Source organism: Ranitomeya imitator, chromosome 2 (genome assembly GCF_032444005.1).
Source record: "Ranitomeya imitator isolate aRanImi1 chromosome 2, aRanImi1.pri, whole genome shotgun sequence".
NCBI classification, from domain to species: Eukaryota; Metazoa; Chordata; class Amphibia; order Anura; family Dendrobatidae; genus Ranitomeya; species Ranitomeya imitator.
In genome coordinates this window covers 300,607,220-300,626,195 of record NC_091283.1, presented here as the reverse complement: position 1 = coordinate 300,626,195, position 18,976 = coordinate 300,607,220, and the positions used below count along the sequence as shown (strand labels likewise).

General features: G+C 47.4%; 1 protein-coding gene across 1 annotated transcript in view; it reads left to right on the top strand.

The window, feature by feature from the left end:
- Window positions 1–18,976, top strand: part of LOC138663352 (oocyte zinc finger protein XlCOF6-like) — a 65,602-nt gene that overhangs the window by 25,467 nt on the left and 21,159 nt on the right. The window contains exon 6 of the mRNA XM_069749532.1: window positions 3,291–3,381. Coding sequence (XP_069605633.1) covers window positions 3,291–3,381 — 91 coding nt within the window. The remainder of the gene's footprint in view (window positions 1–3,290; window positions 3,382–18,976) is intronic.

Genomic DNA, 18,976 nt, shown 5'->3' with positions numbered 1-18,976 from the left:
TTCGGGGTTGGAAGAAAGGCTGGAAGGCTTCGGACGGTCGCCGACCCGTATCTTATGAGGTGCTCTCAGCCATTGAGCGGAAGTTGCAAGAGGTGTGTTTTTCCGAATGGGAAGTGGTTCTGTTCTGTGCAGCCTTTTCTTTGGCCTTCTTTGGGGCATTTCGGTTAGGTGAGTTGGTTAGCCCGTCCGTTAGTAAAAAAGGTATTTTGTTAAGAGAAAACGTGGATGTCGAAGGGAATAAGGTGGTAGTGTTTATTAAGGCTTCCAAAACGGACGTGTATGGGAAAGGGTGCAAAGTGGTGTTGTTCAATGTTGAAGGATCCCCGGTGTGCCCGGTGGCATCCGTGAAGAAGTACATGGCAAAGGGCGGGGTGTTAGACGAGCCATTCTTGGTGCACGAAAATGGGTCTTTCTTGTCCCGTTTTCAGTTTATTTCTGTTTTTAGGAAATGTTTGGCGGCAGCGGGCTTACCTGCAACACAATATAGTGGTCACTCCTTCAGGATCGGGGCAGCGACTGAGGCCGCTAGGTGGGGCCTTGGTGAGGATGTGGTTCGGAGAATTGGGAGGTGGGAATCTTCAAGATTCCAGTCGTATGTTCGCCCAAACCTATTGTGAGTTAGAAGCTGTGTTAAGTTAATTGTTTGTTGCCTTTCTTTCTGTGTTGCAGGGCCTGATCCGATGCTCGTCTGGATCATGGGGCATTCGTATGTTGTATGGGCTGCGTTGCGTGCTGCGGTTCGTCCGGACGGTCGTCAGTTGGGTCTTTCTCGAGAGACAGTGACTTTACGATGGATCGGTAAAAGGGGGATGGTGTGGAAGGAATGGTTACCTGAATTTCATCGTTTTGTTAGACTGGATAGAGTGCCAGAGATCGTGGTGATACATTTAGGGGGGAATGATTTGGCTAAACGGTCTTGTAGGGAGCTGATTAAGGATATCAAATTCGATATCCTGAGGTTCTGGGTCATGTTTCCAAAAGTGTTGTTGGTGTGGTCCGACATCATTCCCCGTAAAAGATGGAGAGGTGCTAGATCACACGAGGGGGTGAACAGGGCCCGGATTAAAATAAACAGGGCCATATCTCGGTTTATGGTGAGGAATGGCGCGTTGGCCGTGAGACATGTGGACTTGGAATCGGGTCACGGAGCTTACTGGAGAGCTGATGGCGTGCACCTGAACGCGGTGGGTAATGATATGTGGTGTTTGGCTATCCGTAGTGGCATTGAATTAAGCTTGAAGGTGTGGAGGGACATGAATGGCTAAGGTGTCAGGCCATTCGTGTTCGTGGCGGGGGTGGAGGTCCTCGAAGTCGGTGGAAATGGTAAATCGTGGTTCAATGGGGTGGGGATCTTGAGAGGTCCTGGACACCCCATGAGAGAATTTAACAAGGCGCGGTACGGTTATTCCGCGTGAGGTGGATTTATGGACCCCTGGCATGGGGGTGGGTTCGGTGGACCAGGATTGGTTGTTATCTATCCCTGAGCTGGTGCTTTACGGCTGGGGGTAAGACTCATCCTGGGCTGAACATTGTGGAGTTTTTGGGATACTGAGTTTTTTATAACTTTGGGGCTTCGAGGACCGCCCCTCCTATTCTGGGTTGTCATAAAAGTTCTGTTATCTTTTATTTAATAAAATGGCTGCTGTGGCCAATTAAATCCAACATATGTCTCCGTCTGCTGTTTTGAGTACGTTAGAAGTTTATTCTTTAGATTGTTAAGAGATCTGTTTAAGGGGGTTGGGGTAATTTTTTCCAGGTCACGGAACTCACGTATACCCTATGTCAAGAAAGGCCGTACTGGGGGCCCACGGCACGTAAAGGGAGGCCGCCATGACGGGGTTACGTGGGACCTGGGGAGCTGGAGCAGTTAGAAGGGATACGGTGGTAAGGGGTTAACTGGGAACTTGAGGGGTGGCTTTAGGGGCATTTTTTGAAAATAAGGGGTGGAACTAGGGGACTGTGGGGAGGGGGCACATAAAAAGGGGCACGCTCCTCACGCAGGCATCCATTTTAGGTGCCTGCGTGACAAGTGAGGAATCTCCCGCCCACCCTCCCTTTTTTGGTTAGGGTAATGGGGGGGGTGAAGTCGGCATATGTGGGCTTTTGGAGTATTGTTTTAAGAGGCATCTAAATGTATTTATTTTGTTATGTGAATGCTGTCAGGGTATTGTCACGGCAGTTGACGGGGGTGGAGGTCCTCGAAGTCGGTGGAAATGGTAAATCGTGGTTCAATGGGGTGGGGATCTTGAGAGGTCCTGGACACCCCATGAGAGAATTTAACAAGGCGCGGTACGGTTATTCCGCGTGAGGTGGATTTATGGACCCCTGGCATGGGGGTGGGTTCGGTGGACCAGGATTGGTTGTTATCTATCCCTGAGCTGGTGCTTTACGGCTGGGGGTAAGACTCATCCTGGGCTGAACATTGTGGAGTTTTTGGGATACTGAGTTTTTTATAACTTTGGGGCTTCGAGGACCGCCCCTCCTATTCTGGGTTGTCATAAAAGTTCTGTTATCTTTTATTTAATAAAATGGCTGCTGTGGCCAATTAAATCCAACATATGTCTCCGTCTGCTGTTTTGAGTACGTTAGAAGTTTATTCTTTAGATTGTTAAGAGATCTGTTTAAGGGGGTTGGGGTAATTTTTTCCAGGTCACGGAACTCACGTATACCCTATGTCATGGATAAAACAGGAACAAAACGATAAAGGAGTACAAAAATGCTGCAGCACAGTCCGTATGTTGTGGGTGGCCCCCCGCTCTGGAGCAGGCCAGGTTCAGTCTGTACTCGACGAGCCACAAAGCCTCTGGAGGTTCCTCTCTCCAGGCTAGCTGAACCCAGACTGCCTGTAGAGCTCGGTTATTTCAACCCAAGCCTGTAACTTCCCCATTATGTGATTGATCACATGATCATGTCCTCATGCAGGTCCTGGCAGGTCTGCCAGGGAAGATAAAGTGGACCTTCTCCCACCCGCTCTGTGAAGGTCCACATAAAACAAGGCCTGTTTATGCAACGTAACCCTCACAACACGTAGTGTGCTGGAGAAAAAATGCTCTGGTTTCACATCACTGACGCCGTTAAGCGCAGTGACACATATCTCCCCTCTATCAGCTTACCAGTGACTCTGTCACAATGTGTAGATGGCTGTGAAGGTCTTGTGTTCAGTGTTGCTTTATCCACCAGTATTATATGTTTTATACTTGTGTTATGAGAACGGTGGAGATGGCAGGATTAGAGCTGATCATAGATGTGACTTCTCCATCTGTCTATGACTTTTGCAATATTTATTTCAGGGTGAAGATCTGACCCATATTAATACTACAGAGACATATGTGAGGGGTGATGAGCGGTGTAAAGAGGAGATTCCTACATATGACTACCCAGGTGAGTAGTGACCACTAAATGCAGAGAAGTCACAGATTCTTCTCAGTCACCGGCTGTGGCTGCTTTATCGGAGGTGTAGTGCGGCCGTATCACAATTGTGTGATCACCATTTTGCCTCTAGACCACAACATTCTTCTCCACCCAAAACTGTCCAAGTGACTTTGGGCATTGAAAGCCCTTTTCTATAGAACTTACCACCTGGAGGATCCAACTACCCCCTGAGATTAGAAGACTCTGACCGTTACCTGCCCAGATCTGTAAACTACAAAGCCAAATGACAGCGTACGTAGAATGTGCTGACAAGTTAGAAAAATATTATGATGAGAAAACAGAGGGTAATGATGCTTTTGGCTTCCAAAATCCCTGATATGGGAGGAAGGAAAAAATCAGGGCTTTGAAAAGCGCTGCCAAGTGCTGAGCCATAAAGTTGGCTATCAAAACAAATGAACGTAAAAAACCCCCAAACTTTTCATTTTAATATTCTACCCATTTCCGATGTGAACCAGCTCCTTCCTCAGGCATATTATTATTATTATTATACATTTTTATTGCGCCATTTATTCCATGGCGCTTTACATGGGAATATGGGGCAAATATAGACAAATACATTAAACATGAGCAAATAACAAGGCACACGAGTACATAAGGATGGAGGACCCTGCCCGCGAGGGCTCACAGTCTGCAGGGGATGGGTGAGGATACACTAGGAGAGGGAAGAGCTGGCTGTGCGGCTGTTCAGTAGGTTGAGGATCACTGCAGGCTGTAGGCTTGTCGGAAGAGATGAGTCTTCAGGTTCTTTTTGAAGGTTTCTATGGTAGGCGCGAGTCTGATGTGTTGGGGTAGAGAGTTCCAGAGTATGGGGGAAGCACGGGAGAAGTCTTGGATGCGGTTATGGGAAGAAGAGATGAGAGGGGAGTAGAGAAGGAGGTCTTGAGAGGATCGGAGGTTGCGTGTAGGTATGTACCGGGAGACCATGTCACAGATGTATGGAGGATACAGGTTGTGGATGGCTTTGTATGTCAGTGTGAGGGTTTTGAACTGGAGTCTCTGGGTGATAGGAAGCCAGTGAAGGGCTTGACACAGGGGAGAGGCTGGGGAATAGCGGGGGGACAGGTGGATTAGTCGGGCAGCAGAGTGTAGGATGGATTGGAGTGGTGCCAGAGTGCTAGAGGGGAGTCCAGAGAGTAGGAGGTTGCAGTAGTCGAAGCGGGAGATGATAAGGGCATGCACTAGCGTTTTTGCAGTGTTGCGGTCAAGGAAAGCACGGATCCGGGAAATATTTTTGAATTTGAGACGACAGGAGGAGGCAAGGGCTTGGATATGTGGCTTGAAAGAGAGGGCAGAGTCGAGGATCACCCCGAGGCACCGGGCGTGTGGGACTGGGGATAGTGAGCAGCCATTGACATTGATGGATAGGTCTGGTGGAGGGGTAGAGTGAGATGGGGGAAAGATGATGAATTCTATTTTGTCCATGTTCAGTTGTAGAAAGCGAGCAGAAAAGAAGGATGAAATAGCAGACAGACATTGCGGGATTTTGGTAAGTAAGGAGGAGAGGTCAGGTCCGGAGAGGTAGATCTGCGTGTCATCAGCGTAGAGATGGTACTGCAAACCGTGGGATTCTATGAGCTGTCCCAAGCCGAAAGTGTAGATGGAGAAGAGTAGGGGTCCTAGAACAGAGCCTTGAGGAACACCGACTGACAAGGGGCGAAGTGAGGAGGTGGTGTGGGGGAGGGAGACACTGAATGTTCGGTCTGTCAGATATGACGAGATCCAGGAAAGGGCCAAGTCTGTGATGCCAAGAGATGAGAGGATTTGTAGCAAAAGGGAGTGGTCTACAGCAGAGGTCCCCAACCGCCGGTCCGCGGACCAGGACCGGGCCGTTGAGGTTTTTCAGCCGGTCCGCGGCGCCGCTGACAGCTAGCTTCGCGGCCCTGCGCCTGGTCAGAGCACGCTCTGTGACAGCTCGCAGCTCCCGGCAGAGAACATTATGCAGGACGGGGCGGGGCGTCAGGCGGGTCTTAGTGACGCAGCCCTCCTGCGCAGCATGGTGTGTTCCTGATGGGGTGGGGCGGCAGGCTCTCCTCACTGACACGCCCAGTGGCGTATCTAGGGGGGGGGGCAGCCGGGGCATTTGCCCCGGGCGCAGCCGGCAGGGAGGGGCGCAGTCGGGCCGCCTCATTCGGCGGTCCGCAGTGTCTCCACCGGCGGCTGCATTCTGCCGCCCCCGGTCAGGGAGTCAGCTGTTCTCTGTGCCGACTGTCAAGCTGACATCCGGCACAGAGAAGCTGCAGAGCGCAGGCTCCCAACGTGTGCAGAGGTGGAGGGGAGCCCCTGCAGGGTGGCTGCAACGGGCAGGGAGAAATCCCCGCAGCTCCGCTGCCCAGCGATCTGTCTTCCTGCTTCCTCTCACACAGACGCGCCGCTGGATGACGTCATCATTCAGCGGCCGGCTGTGTCAGAGGAAGGCAATGAGATGCTGTGGTAGAGTGCGAGGAGAGGTGAGAGGGGTGTGTGAATGTGTGTGTGAGAATGTGTGTGCGAGAATGTGTGTGTGTGTGAATGTGTGTGTGTGTGTGTGAATGTGTGTGTGTGAATGTGTGTGTGAGAATGTGTGTGTGTGAATGTGTGAATCACATTCTCATTATAAATGTCATAATTACATGATAAGTATGCACTAAGCTCCACCCCTCCATAACCCCACCCCCATATGACCAGAGCCCCACCCCTGCCCCACCCCCACCCCACCGGGCCATGGAAAACTTGTCTTGCTTAAAGCCGGTCCCTGGTGCAAAAAAGGTTGGGGACCTCTGGTCTACAGTGTCAAAAGCAGAAGACAGGTCCAGGAGAAGGAGGACAGAGTAGTGTCGCCTGCTCCTGGCAGTTAGTAGGTCATTGGTGACTTTAGTTAGGGCAGTTTCAGTAGAGTGATGGGAACGGAAGCCTGATTGTAACCGATCAAAGAGGGAGCAGGAGGAGAAGTGGGAGGACAGTTCAAGATGGACGTGTTGCTCCAGCAATTTGGAGGCATAAGGGAGAAGAGATATTGGGCGATAGCTAGACACAGAGGATGGGTCGAGGGAGGGCTTTTTGAGGATGGGTGTGATCTTGGCATGCTTGAAGGATGAGGGAAAGACACCTGTTGTGAGTGAGAGGTTGAAGAGGTGCGTTAGGGTTGGGATGAAGACCGTGGAAAGGTTAGGGATGAGGTGGGATGGGAGCGGGTCAAGCGTGCAGGTGGTGAGGTGTGATCTTGACAGGAGGGTGGAGAGCTGATCTTCTGTCATGGTGGAGAAGCTGGTTTTTGAGGAGCAGGGTTGAGCAGCTAAGAGGGGTAGTGGGTGCTGTGGGCCAAAGCTTTCTCTGATCGTATTGATCTTCTGTTTAAAGAAAGAGGCGAAGTCATCAGCAGAAATGAGGGGGGAGGGAGGAGGTGTGGGGGGACGGAGTAGAGAATTGAAAGTGTTGAAAAGCTGTTTAGGGTTGTGGGACAGGGAGGATATGAGAGATGAGAAGTAAGTTTGTTTTGCGGCAGTGAGCGCAGACTTGAAGCTGGCGAGGGACTGCTTGTATGCAGTGAAGTGGTCGGCAGAGTGGGATCGCTTCCATCTCCGCTCAGCAATCCTGGAAGCCCGTCTCAATTCTTTGGTCAGGCTGGTCAGCCAGGGCTGCCTGTTAATTGTACGAGTTTTACTATGCATGAGCGGGGCGGCCGAATTGAGTGTTGCTGTTATTGTGGTGTTATAAAAAGTGGCAGCAGCATCTGTGTCATGAAGGGAGGGTATGTCTGTGAGAGGGAGAAGGGACTCCGAGAGTGATTGTAAGTTGAGATGTTTGAGATTTCTGCAAGGGTGAGTGAGTTTGTGGAGTGGGGGCTGCACACTAGGAGAGGAGAGGGACGAGAATGTCAGTAGGTTGTGGTCAGACAGGGGGAGGGGTGTGTTAGTGAGATTAGTAAGGGAGCAGAGGCGGGTGAAGATGAGGTCCAGCGTGTGGCCATCTTTGTGAGTGGCCTCAGAGGACCATTGAGTGAGACCGAAGGAAGCAGTCAGTGATAAAAGTTTAGAGGCAGCTGAGGTGAAAGTGTCAATGGGGACATTGAAATCACCCATGATGATAGTGGGGATATCAACAGAGAGCAAATGAAGTAGCCAGGTGGGGAAGTGGTCGAGAAAGGTGGAGATGGCTAGTTCTGGGGGGCGGTAGATGACAGCCAGCTGGAGGTTGGAGGGGAAATAGATGCGGACAGAGTGCACCTCAAATGAGGGAAGAGAAGCGGAGGGTGGTAGCGGGATTGGAGTGAAGGAGCAGGTGTCGGACAGGAGCAAGCCAACTCTTCCACCGCGTTTGTTGCTGGGGCAAGGGGTGTGAGAGAGGTGGAATCCGCCATAGGAGAGCGCAGCTGGAGAGGCCGAGTCAGAGGGGGTGAGCCAGGTTTCGGTGAGGCCAAGGAAGGAGAGTTTGTTGGTGATGAAGAGGTCATGGATAAATGGCAGTTTGTTGCAGATGGAGCGTGCGTTCCATAGTGCTCCAAGTAGTGGGAGCGGGGGAGTGGGGGCTGGATGAATGGGTATGAGGTTGTCATGGTTGGGAAAACATGCGGAGGATCGTGGCAGGGGGTTAGAAACGAGTGTGGGGATGAGTTGGGGAGGGCCGGGATTTGGGGATATGTCACCAGCGATGAGGAGTAGCAGACAGAATATTAGAAGGTGGGAGCAGGATAGGACATTATGCGGCCGTGTGTGTCTGGAGAAAAAGGATTGTATGTGGAGGAACAGTTCTGAGGAGAAGGTGAGATGGCTGGGGAGGATGGAGGAAGAAATGACTATTTCCTTACTAGGTGGAGGGATTGCAGGAGATTGTAAGAAGTAAAGTAGTATGGGGGTGAAAGAGAAAAGAAACCGAAGCATTGTAGTGGTCGGTGTTCTGTTACCTTCCAGTCAATTCTGTAGAATGTAAGCCCGCAAGGGCAGGGTCCTCGCCCCTCTGTATCAGTCCGTCATTGTTAGTTTGTTTACTGTAAGTGATATCTGTAACTTGTATGTAACCCCTTCTCATGTACAGCACCATGGAATCAATGGTGCTATATAAATAAATAATAATAATAATAATTCCAGTCCAATTCAGTCTAATTCAGAATCATAATTAAAAAGATGGAAGTTAAAAGATGAATTGCAGCAGACTGAGTCTGTAGCAGACTCCTGCATGTGAATATATCCCCAGTTAAGGGCAATCAGGTGTGAATGAGGAGGTGGATGGGTATGGGAGACCAGATGTAGAGACTTAAGCAGAGGTCATAAAGAGAGGGAGGGGTTGGAGTGACCACTCAAAGAGATGCCAGGATAACACAGAGATGAAGCCTCGGCTCCGGCGCAGGCGTACTTTGCTCTGCCCTGTTGAGGGCAGAGGATAGTACTGCAGTGCGCAGGCGCCGTAAAGGTCAGAGGCCCGGCACCTGCGCACTGCAGTACTTTGTCTGCCCTCAACAGGGCAGAGCAAAGTACGCCTGCGCCGGAGCCGTGGCTGAAGATCAGAAGAGGACGTCATGGAAAGAAGATAGGAGGCGCCGCAGCGGACCGGAGACGCCCATCCGACCTGACCAGCAGCGGGACCGCCCCTGGGTGAGTATAATATAACGTCTTTTTTTCCCTTTTCAGGTTACATCAGGGGGCTTATCTACAGCATTACAGAATGCTGTAGATAAGCCCCTGATGCCGGTGGGCTTACCTCACCCGGGATTTTCGGGGTGACAGGTTCCCTTTAAAAGATGGAAGTTAAAAGATGAATTGCAGCAGACTGAGTCTGTAGCAGACTCCTGCATGTGAATAAATCCCCATATCTCCAGTTAAGGGCAATCAGGCATATACAAATGATACATTGTGGATGTTTTATATCCTCCAGAACGGCGTCACTGATCCAATTGCTTAATTCATTAATTAAACCGCACCTTTGGTGCAGTTTTTTGTTAAAACTTTTCTTCGTATACAAAACAATACAAATAGATGTAAAATGCATATTGGATGCACAATAAAATCCATATAAAGAAAAATATAGTACAGGGAAAATCCTCCGGTTTAAGTGTGGATAGTTTCAAAATCCAATAGGATTCTTTATTCACAAGTCTTTGGGACCTATTAGACACACGTTCTGATATTTGTTCTAATATATTGAGTCTTAATCTGGTGGGATCTCGTTTATATTCTAAAGCGAAATGCCTAAACAGACTGTGACAGATTACACCTTTCCTAATATTATGTCTCTGGCTGGTCATCCTGTTATGGATCGCTTGGGCCATTTTTAGATCCCTGATATTGGATGAATCTACCTTCTCTCCCTTCTGTGCTGCTGAATGTGCTCATATGGTCCCTACAAGACCAGGTCCAGTCTTTCTGACCAAACTTCGCTTTTATGATTGACAACATTAAATGTGCAGTAAGGGCCAAGTGCGAATTTCTGTACAATAACAGTAAATTCAAAAAAGCTCATTTTTTTCTTATTAATGTACACTCTGCACCCCATATTGACTGAAAAAAACAGGAATGTAGTGATTTTTGCAAATTTATTAAAAAAGAAAAAATGAAATATCACATGGTCGTAAGTATTCAGACCCTTTGGTCAGTATTGAGTAGAAGCACCTTTACAGCTATTACAGCCATGAGTCTTCGTGGGTATGATGTAACAAGTTTTTCACACCTGGATTTGGGGATCCTCTGCCATTCTTTCTTGCAGATCCTCTCCAGTTCCGTCAGGTTGGATGGTGAACGTTGGTGGACAGCCATTTTCAGGTCTCTCCAGAGATGTTCAATTGGGTTTAGGGCAGGGCTCTGGCTGGGCCAGTCATGAATGGTCACAGAGTTGTTCTGAAGCCACTCCTTTGAGTGCTTAGTGTCATTGTCTTGTTGGAAGGTGAACCTTCGGCCAAGTCTGAGGTCCAGAGCACTCTGAAAGTGGTTTTCATCCAGGATATCTCAGTACTTGACCGCATTCATGTTTCCTTCAATGACAACCAGTTATCCTGTCCCTGCAGCTGAAAAACACCCCCATAACATGATGCGGTCATCATGTTGGGATTGTATTGGGCAGGTGATGAGCAGTGCCTGGTTTTCTCCACACATACCGCTTTGAATTTTCACTAAAAAGGTCCATCTTTGTCTCATCAGACCAGAGAATCTTATTTCTCATAGTCTGAGAGTCCTTCATGTGTTTTTTTAGCAAACTCTATACGGGCTTTCATATGTCTTGCACTGAGGAGAGGCTTCCGGGCCACTCTGCGATAAAGGCCCGACTGGTGGAGGGCTGCAGTGATAGTTGACTTTCTCCCATCCGCCTACTGCATCTGTGGAGCTCAGCCACACTGATCTTGGGGTTCTTCTTTACCTCTCTCACCAAGGCTCTTTTCCCACGATTGCACAATTTGGCGGATGGCCAGGTCTAGGAAGACTTCTGATGGTCCCAAACTTCTTCCATTTAAGGATTATGGAGGCCACTGTGCTCTTAGGAACCTTGAGTACTGAAGAAATTCTTTTGTAATCTTGGCCAGATCTGTGCCTTGCCACAATTCTGTCTCTGAGCTCCTTGGCCAGTTCCTTTGACCTCATGATTCTCATTTGGTCTGACATGCACTGTGAGCTATGAGGTCTTATATAGACAGGTGTGTGCCTTTCCAAATCAATTCCTATCAGTTTAACCCCTTACTGACATCGGGCGTACTAGTGCGCCGATGTCAGACTTCCTCCCTTTGATGTGGGCTCCGGTGGTGAGCCCACATCTTTCATCATGTTTTGAACAGCTGACATGTGCCTGCAATAGCCACGGGTGGAATCGAGATCCAGCCACGGCTATTAACCAGTTAAATGCCGCTTCAAATTCTGAAGCGGCATTTAAATTTCGCTTCTGGCAATCGCGAAGGAAATACGCACACCAGTGACAACTCGTCAGGTGATCGCGGGTCACCGGTGTGTTGGCATGACAATCTGAGGTCTCCTGGAAACCTCTATGGTTATCAGTGCCGGCTTCCTGTGAGCGCCACCCAGTGGTCGGCGCTCATAGCAAGTGAGGAAATCAGCTACATAGAGATGATCTGAATATCGCCTCTATGTAGCAGAGCCAATCAGGTTGTGGCAGCTTCTAGTCTCCTATGGAGACTATTGAAGCATGCCAAAAGTAAAACCAAAAAAGTTTTTAAAAATATAAAATTAAAATCCCCCCCACCCTTTTGCTCATACAAAATAAAAATAAAATCAAACCTACACATATTTGGCCCTGCTGCGCTCAGAATCGCCTGATCTATCAATAAAAAAAAGGATTAATCTGATTTGCTAAACGACATAGCGAGAAAAAAAGTCAAAACACCAGAATTATGTTTTTTTGGTTGCTGCGACATTGTATTAAAATGCAATAACGGGCGATCAAAAGATCGTATCTGCACCAACATGGTATCATTAAAAACGTCAGCTCAGTGCGCAAAAAATAAGCGCTCACCCAACCTTTTATTTTTTAACAAAGTTTGTTTGTTTGTTTTTTTTTTCACCACATAGATAAAAAAGAACCTAGACATGTTTGGTGTCTATGAACTCGTAATGACCTGGAAAATCATAATGGATGGTCAGTTTCAGCATTTAGTGAACGTAGCAAAAAAGCCAAACAAAAACAAGAGTGAGATTGCACATTTATTTTTTAAATTTCACCGCACTTGGAATTTTTTCCAGTTTTCTAGTATACAACATGGTAAAATCAATGGTGTCATTCAAAAGTACAACTTGTCCCGCAAAAACAAGTCCTCACAGGGCCATATTGATGGAAAAATAAAAAAGTTATGTTTCTAAGAAAAAGGGGAGTGAAAAACGAAAACGCAAAACTGAAAAAGGCTTCGGGGGTTAATTAAACACAGCTGGTTTCCAATGAAGGCGTAGAACCATCTTAAGGAGGATCGCAAGGAAATGGACAGCATGTGACTTAAATATGAGTGTCTGAGCAATGCGTCTGAATACTTATGACCATGTGATATTTCAGTTTTTCTTTTATATTAAACTTGCAAAAATTTCTACATTTCTGTTTTGTTTTCAGTCGAGATGGGGCGCAGAGTGTACATTAATGAGAAAAATGAATTTTTTTTAATTTACGCAATAGCTGCCATGAAACAAAGAGTGAAAAATGTAAAGGGGTCTGAATACTTTTTGTACCCAATGTACATTTATTGACACCTGCAGAAGATGTGTTGGCATGGCTCGAGCCCTGGTTTCATGGATTCACTCCATGTCATAAAATACATTATGTTTTCAATCCTAAATACCGTATATACTTGAGTAGAAGCCAAGAATTTCAGCCCATTTTTTTAGGCTGAACTTGCCCCTCACGGCTTATACTCGAGTCATACCCAGGGGTCGGCAGGAGAGGTGGAGTGGCAGCTGTCTAAGCATACTCACCTGCTCCTGGCGCGGTGTCCCTGGTTCCCCAGCGCTGGCAGCTTCTTCCTGTAGTGAGCGGTCACATGGTATTGCTCATTACAGTAATGAATATGGACCCAACTCCACTCCCATAGGGGTGGAGCCGCATATTCATTACTGTAATGAGCGGTACCATGTGACCGCTCACTACAGGAAGAAGCTGCCGACGTCAGGGAAGCAGGGACCGCGCCAGGAGCAGATGAGTATAAGCAGTGCGCGATATTCACCTGCTCCCCGTTCCACCGCCGCTACGTTCCCCGTCCACTGCACTGATGCTCAGGTCAGAGGGCACGGTGACGCAATTAGTGCGCGCCGCCCTCTGCCTGAGCAGTCAGTGCAGTGGATGGGGAATGTAGCGGCGGCTGGCGGCGGTGGAAAGAGAAGCAAGTGAATATAAAAAGTGCCGGGGGCCTGAGCGACGAAAGGTGAGTATGTGATTGATTTTTTTTTTTATCACAGCAAGAGCATATGGGGCAAATGACTGTATGGAGCATGTTCTGTCCTCACTAGATCAGGCAGGCTCATACGTAGCTATACAGTCAGCTAAACCGCTATACCGGGGTCCAATAAGGAGACTGTGGTTGAGTCTGTGCTTTATTAAACGTAGTGGTATATTGATGCGGTGAAACTGTGAACAATGATATACATAGAATCAGTGCATGGTATAGAACAAATACATACTACACATGATGTACATTATGCATAACATTTAGAAGGCTAGTAACTGAACTAGAAGTACAACTGGTTAAGCTAGGCTAATATAGAGCAGGGATTATCTAGAGAAAACATAAAGACATACCGGCAATGCAATCGCAAGGGGGATGAAGTACAAGCGTCTTTCCTTGAAAGCAGACTGAAGGAAGTGAAAGGGAAATGGAGGGAAATGGAGGCTGAGCTACCATAATGCATTGCAAAGGGGGAGGAGAATGAGAAATGGAAAATGCCAAAAACAGAAAATGGAACTGCCAACATAACTCTGACCGCTAGAGGGAGCCAAAGCATCACAAACAAAGGTATGAATATATCCATACTGAGAAACCTGCAATTATGCAAACAGATAATCGGGGTAACAATATTTGTTGGCGGAGACAGAACAGAGCATCTTATGGGGCAATAATCAGCATTTATGGACCATTACATGGGGTAAATGACTGTATGGAGCATCTTATGGGGCCATAATCAGCATTTATGGAGCATTACATGGGGCAAATGACTGTATGGAGCATCTTATGGGGCCATAATCAGTATTTGTGCAGCATTATATGGGGTGTATTTTGTATGGAGCATCTTATGGGGACCATCATGAACTGTATGGAGCATTATATGGGGCTCCTGATTCAATATGGATATTCAAAAACACTTAACCTACTGATGTCTCAATTAATTTTTCTTTTATTGGTATTTATTTTTATTTTTGACATTTACCGGTAGCTGCTGCATTTTCCACACTAGGCTTATACTCGAGTCATTAAGTTTTCCCAGTTTTTTGTGGCAAAATTAGGGGTCTCGGCTTATACTCGGGTAGGCTTATACTCGAGTATGTACGGTAATTCGGATTGTGCAGTAATCTCTCCTGAAATGGGGGCGCTAATACTTTCTCTACTCTTCTGGTCAGGACTCATAGTAGCTCCAGTAGTCCACCATAAATGAGTGCAACTCCGGTTTAGTGTTGGAGTTCTCCCCTCATACCTATGTTGTTGTTGAGGATGTAACTTTTTTTTTGATACATGTTCATTCTGCATGATAGTTTGAATGTGGTGGGATCGGCCTGCCTCACTTATCTGAGTCTGTAACTCCCTGGTGGTGTTTAGAAAAAGGTTTCAGTTACCAAATGCCTGAGATCTAAATTTAAGATCCCTCAGCTCTGCACTATCATAAAAAGTTCTATTTAAATGTCTAATATTTCTTCTTGACATTTATCTGACAGAAAATATTGGTCCTTACGATAGTTTTTATTGCTTAGAGCCACCGAGTCCCATACTCCAATTACTCCAGAGAAGTTTCACCACTACTCTTTTTTTTTCCTGAGGATGATTGTTCAGCTTGATCATTTCAGTAGATGTGTTATTGTCTATAGTCACAGTTTTGCCCATTACCCTTTAACTTCTTTAACCCCTCTACATGGATTTGGACTTACACAGAGACCCCTAGGCTTGAAGCACAGTGTTACCTGCTGTTCTGTGGAGTAAGATGGGAAGAAGAATAGACAGATAACCGTGTCAGAACCACGAGGCCAGAGAAAATACTAACTCAGGAGACATAGGAGTAGTCAGTAAACAGGCTGGGGTAACAACAGCAAACAAATACACAAGCCGGGAGCTGAGCACAGAGGACTGAACTAGAGGAGATCAAGGCTGTATCTGGCAGATTCCAGCAATATGCTTCAAGCTGTAGTAAGGTGTGGTGCTTTCGAAGTCCAATTCTGATTGCCCGAGGTGTTCTCAATCTCAGACGGACATATTGCATCTGCTTTGGGATTGTCCCAGATTGTCCTCCTATTGGATTGTAGTGTTGAACTTCATTGGAGTGGTGTATGGGTACATTATCCCTAGGGATCCGTTGATATCTATATTAGGGTATGTGGACGAAATATTAACTGGCAATACGGCTAAAATTGTAATTGCAAGATTATCATTTGCTGCAAGGAAACTGATTGCAAAATATTGGGTTAGAGAGGAGCCTCCGAATTCATTGCTCAAATGAACCACATAATTCAACTTGATAAGTATTTACACCAGGAGAGACAAGCTGGATTTCTTCCATAAATTATTGCAGCCGTGGTTGGATAGGATTAATTTATGGTATACTAGTATATAGTATTATAGAGTACAACTTATGGTAAACGGGAACTCTGATATTGTGAACTATGGACAAAATATTGTTTGCTCCTGATATGGTCTCCATGGGGGGTTAATTTACTGTAAAACATAAAATGAGTATGAACATGTGATCTGTTGTAAATCTTGTTATGGTTAATACAAATTTAACTGATTAAAAAGGTGTGGTGCTTTCCAATTGGCTAAAACAGGGAGCAGATTACTGCAGCTGATAGCACAAACACCCATACTGCCAGACTGGATGGTACTACAGATGCCAGGCACCCTAATCTTAGTGGCTGGGAAGAGCCTGTACCGCCAAGAGCTTCTGGTTCCAACCCCACCTCTGTTACCAGCATCGCCTGCAGAATTAGTAAGCCGCGTCTGGTGTCCGAAGCAGACGTTGCAGGAGCAGATCCAAGAGGAGATGGGGCACACCATTTGCAGAATCCCTAATTATGACAAAATTGCAGAAAACCAGATCAGATGAAAAGTGACTCCATTTTGTAAATTATAACCCTCAATAAATTAATCTATAGGAATAGTGACTATTTTGACTGCACTGCAGTTTCCAGATTAGGGTTGAGCGACCTTGACTTTTTTTAGAGTCGAGTCGGGTTTCGCGAAACCCAACTATCTCAAAAGTCGAGTCGAGTGGAATCGGCCGATTATCGCGAAAAGTCGGGGATCGACCGAAACACGAAACCCAATGCAAGTCAATGGGGGAGCATAGTCGGCAGTGAGTGGAGGCCAGGAAAACACCTACAGTGCCCATTTTAATGGCAAAAAACATACATTCTTGTTACTGAAGCTTGTCAATCTAAATTTACCTTATAATAATAGTAAGGCATTGGAAATTGGGGGTCATTTGGCTAAAGTTGTGGTGGGTAGGGCTGGTTCAAGTATTTAGGGGGCCCAGGAAATGTGGACCACGTCACGGCAGTGGAGCAGGAAGAGGTAAGTATTTCAACTTTGCAAGTGCTGTGATCCTGAGGAAGCAGGGGGGGCCCACTAGTTGGCATTGGCACTGGCACAGGGCCCCTCAAAGTACGGCGGTGTGTTTGCATGGCGGGGGCGCCTCCCACCGGCAGTGACACTTTTGCGTACTATGAGGGGCCCTGTGCCAGTGACGTCGCCAACGAGTATTCCTCCCCCCACCTGATGAAGGAACCTGCACCTTCATCTGCACCTTCCTCTTTGTCCCCGTGTAAGGTGGTATGGTATGCGGGAAGGGGAACCTGACTTTCAGCAGAGTCACAATCTTGCAGTGTAGCGTGCACGGGGAATGTTGCGTTATGGGTCAATGTACCAGTAGACTCATCTATCACTGGCTGGGCAATGGGCAGGATGAGGGGGAAACAGATATGGGCCCAAAGAATAAAGTGGGCTAAATGCAGTTCAAAATTGGTAACAGGACTAACCAGGGGGCATTGCAGTGGAGGACAACTGTAATGAGAGGCTGAGACAGAGAGTAGGTCCAAATCAGTAAGTAGTCTAAATGCAGTTCAAAATTGGCAACAGTAGTAAACAGGCAGCACAGCTTTGTTCACTGGAGAACAGCAAGGAGCGGCAGACACCGATAGAAGGCCCCAACCCAACTAGTAGGCCCACTGCAGTTTTAAAATTCCGATAGGCTGAAAACCAGATAATTGTTGGTCATTTTTTGTAAAGAGGACAGCTGTATTGAGTGGCGCAGCCAGACACTACAAGTAGGCCTTACACCACAAAGTTGGCTCGACGCAGGTTTAAAAAAGGTTACATGGGTACACGGTCTGCATTGGTGTGCTCAGTGGAGGACAATTGGAAGGAGGGACTGCAGAAAGACTTAGTAGGCGTAAAATAACAAAATAGGCTCTATGCAGCTTCGATTATGTGGCAACCTGGAGAACACCTTGGAGCGGCAGACACCGTTAGTAGGCCCTACCGAAGTAGTAGCCCCAATGCAGTTTTCAAATTCCTATAGGCTGAAAACCAGACTATTGACGCTCAGCTTTTATCAGAGGAGGACAGCTGTATTGAGTGGCGCAGACAGACACAGGTAGTAGGCCTTAAACACAAAATTTGGCACAATGCAGTTTAAAAAAGGTTACAGGGGTACACAGGTAGCATTGGTCTGTTCAGTGGAGGACAATTTCAATTATGGACCGCAGACAGACTTAGTACGTCTACAATTAAAAAAAGAATGCTCTATGCAATTTAAAATAGGTTCCAGGGGTACACGGACAGCATTGCTCTGGTCAGTGGAGGACTAGTGGAAGGAGGGACCGCAGACAGGCTTAGTAGGCCTAACATAACAAAAGTAGGCTGTAGGCACTTTAAAATAGGTTCCAGGGGTACACGGGCAGCAGTGGTCTGGTCAGTGGAGGACTATTGGAAGGAGGGACCGCAGACAGGCTTAGTAGGCCTAACATAACAAAAGTAGGCTGTAGGCACTTTAAAATAGGTTCCAGGGGTACACGGGCAGCAGTGGTGTGGTCAGTGGAGGACTAGTGGAAGGAGGGACCGCAGACAGGCTTATTAGGCCTAACATAACAAAAGTGGGCTGTAGGCACTTTAAAATAGGATCCAGGGGTACACGGGCAGCAGTGGTCTGGTCAGTGGAGGACTAGTGGAAGGAGGGACCGCAGACAGGCTTAGTAGGCCTAATATAACAAAAGTAGGCTGTAGGCACTTTAAAATAGGTTCCAGGGGTACACGGGCAGCAGTGGTGTGGTCAGTGGAGGACTAGTGGAAGGAGGGACCGCAGACAGGCTTAGTAGGCCTAACATAACAAAAGTGGGCTGTAGGCACTTTAAAATAGGTTCCAGGGGTACACGGGCAGCAGTGGTCTGGTCAGTGGAGGACTATTGGAAGGAGGGACCGCAGACAGGCTTAGTAGGCCTAACATAACAAAAGTAGGCTGTAGGCACTTTAAAATAGGTTCCAGGGGTACACGGGCAGCAGTGGTGTGGTCAGTGGAGGACTAGTGGAAGGAGGGACCGCAGACAGGCTTAGTAGGCCTAACATAACAAAAGTGGGCTGTAGGCACTTTAAAATTGGTTCCAGGGGTACACGGGCAGCAGTGGTGTGGTCAGTGGAGGACTAGTGGAAGGAGGGACCGCAGACAGGCTTAGTAGGCCTAACATAACAAAAGTGGGCTGTAGGCACTTTAAAATAGGTTCCAGGGGTACACGGGCAGCAGTGGTGTGGTCAGTGGAGGACTATTGGAAGGAGGGACCGCAGACAGGCTTAGTAGGCCTAACATAACAAAAGTATGCTCTATGCACTTGGAATTATCTTGCAGGGGTACACAGGCAGCATTGGTGTTGTCAGCGGAGGCCGATTGTAATGAGTGTC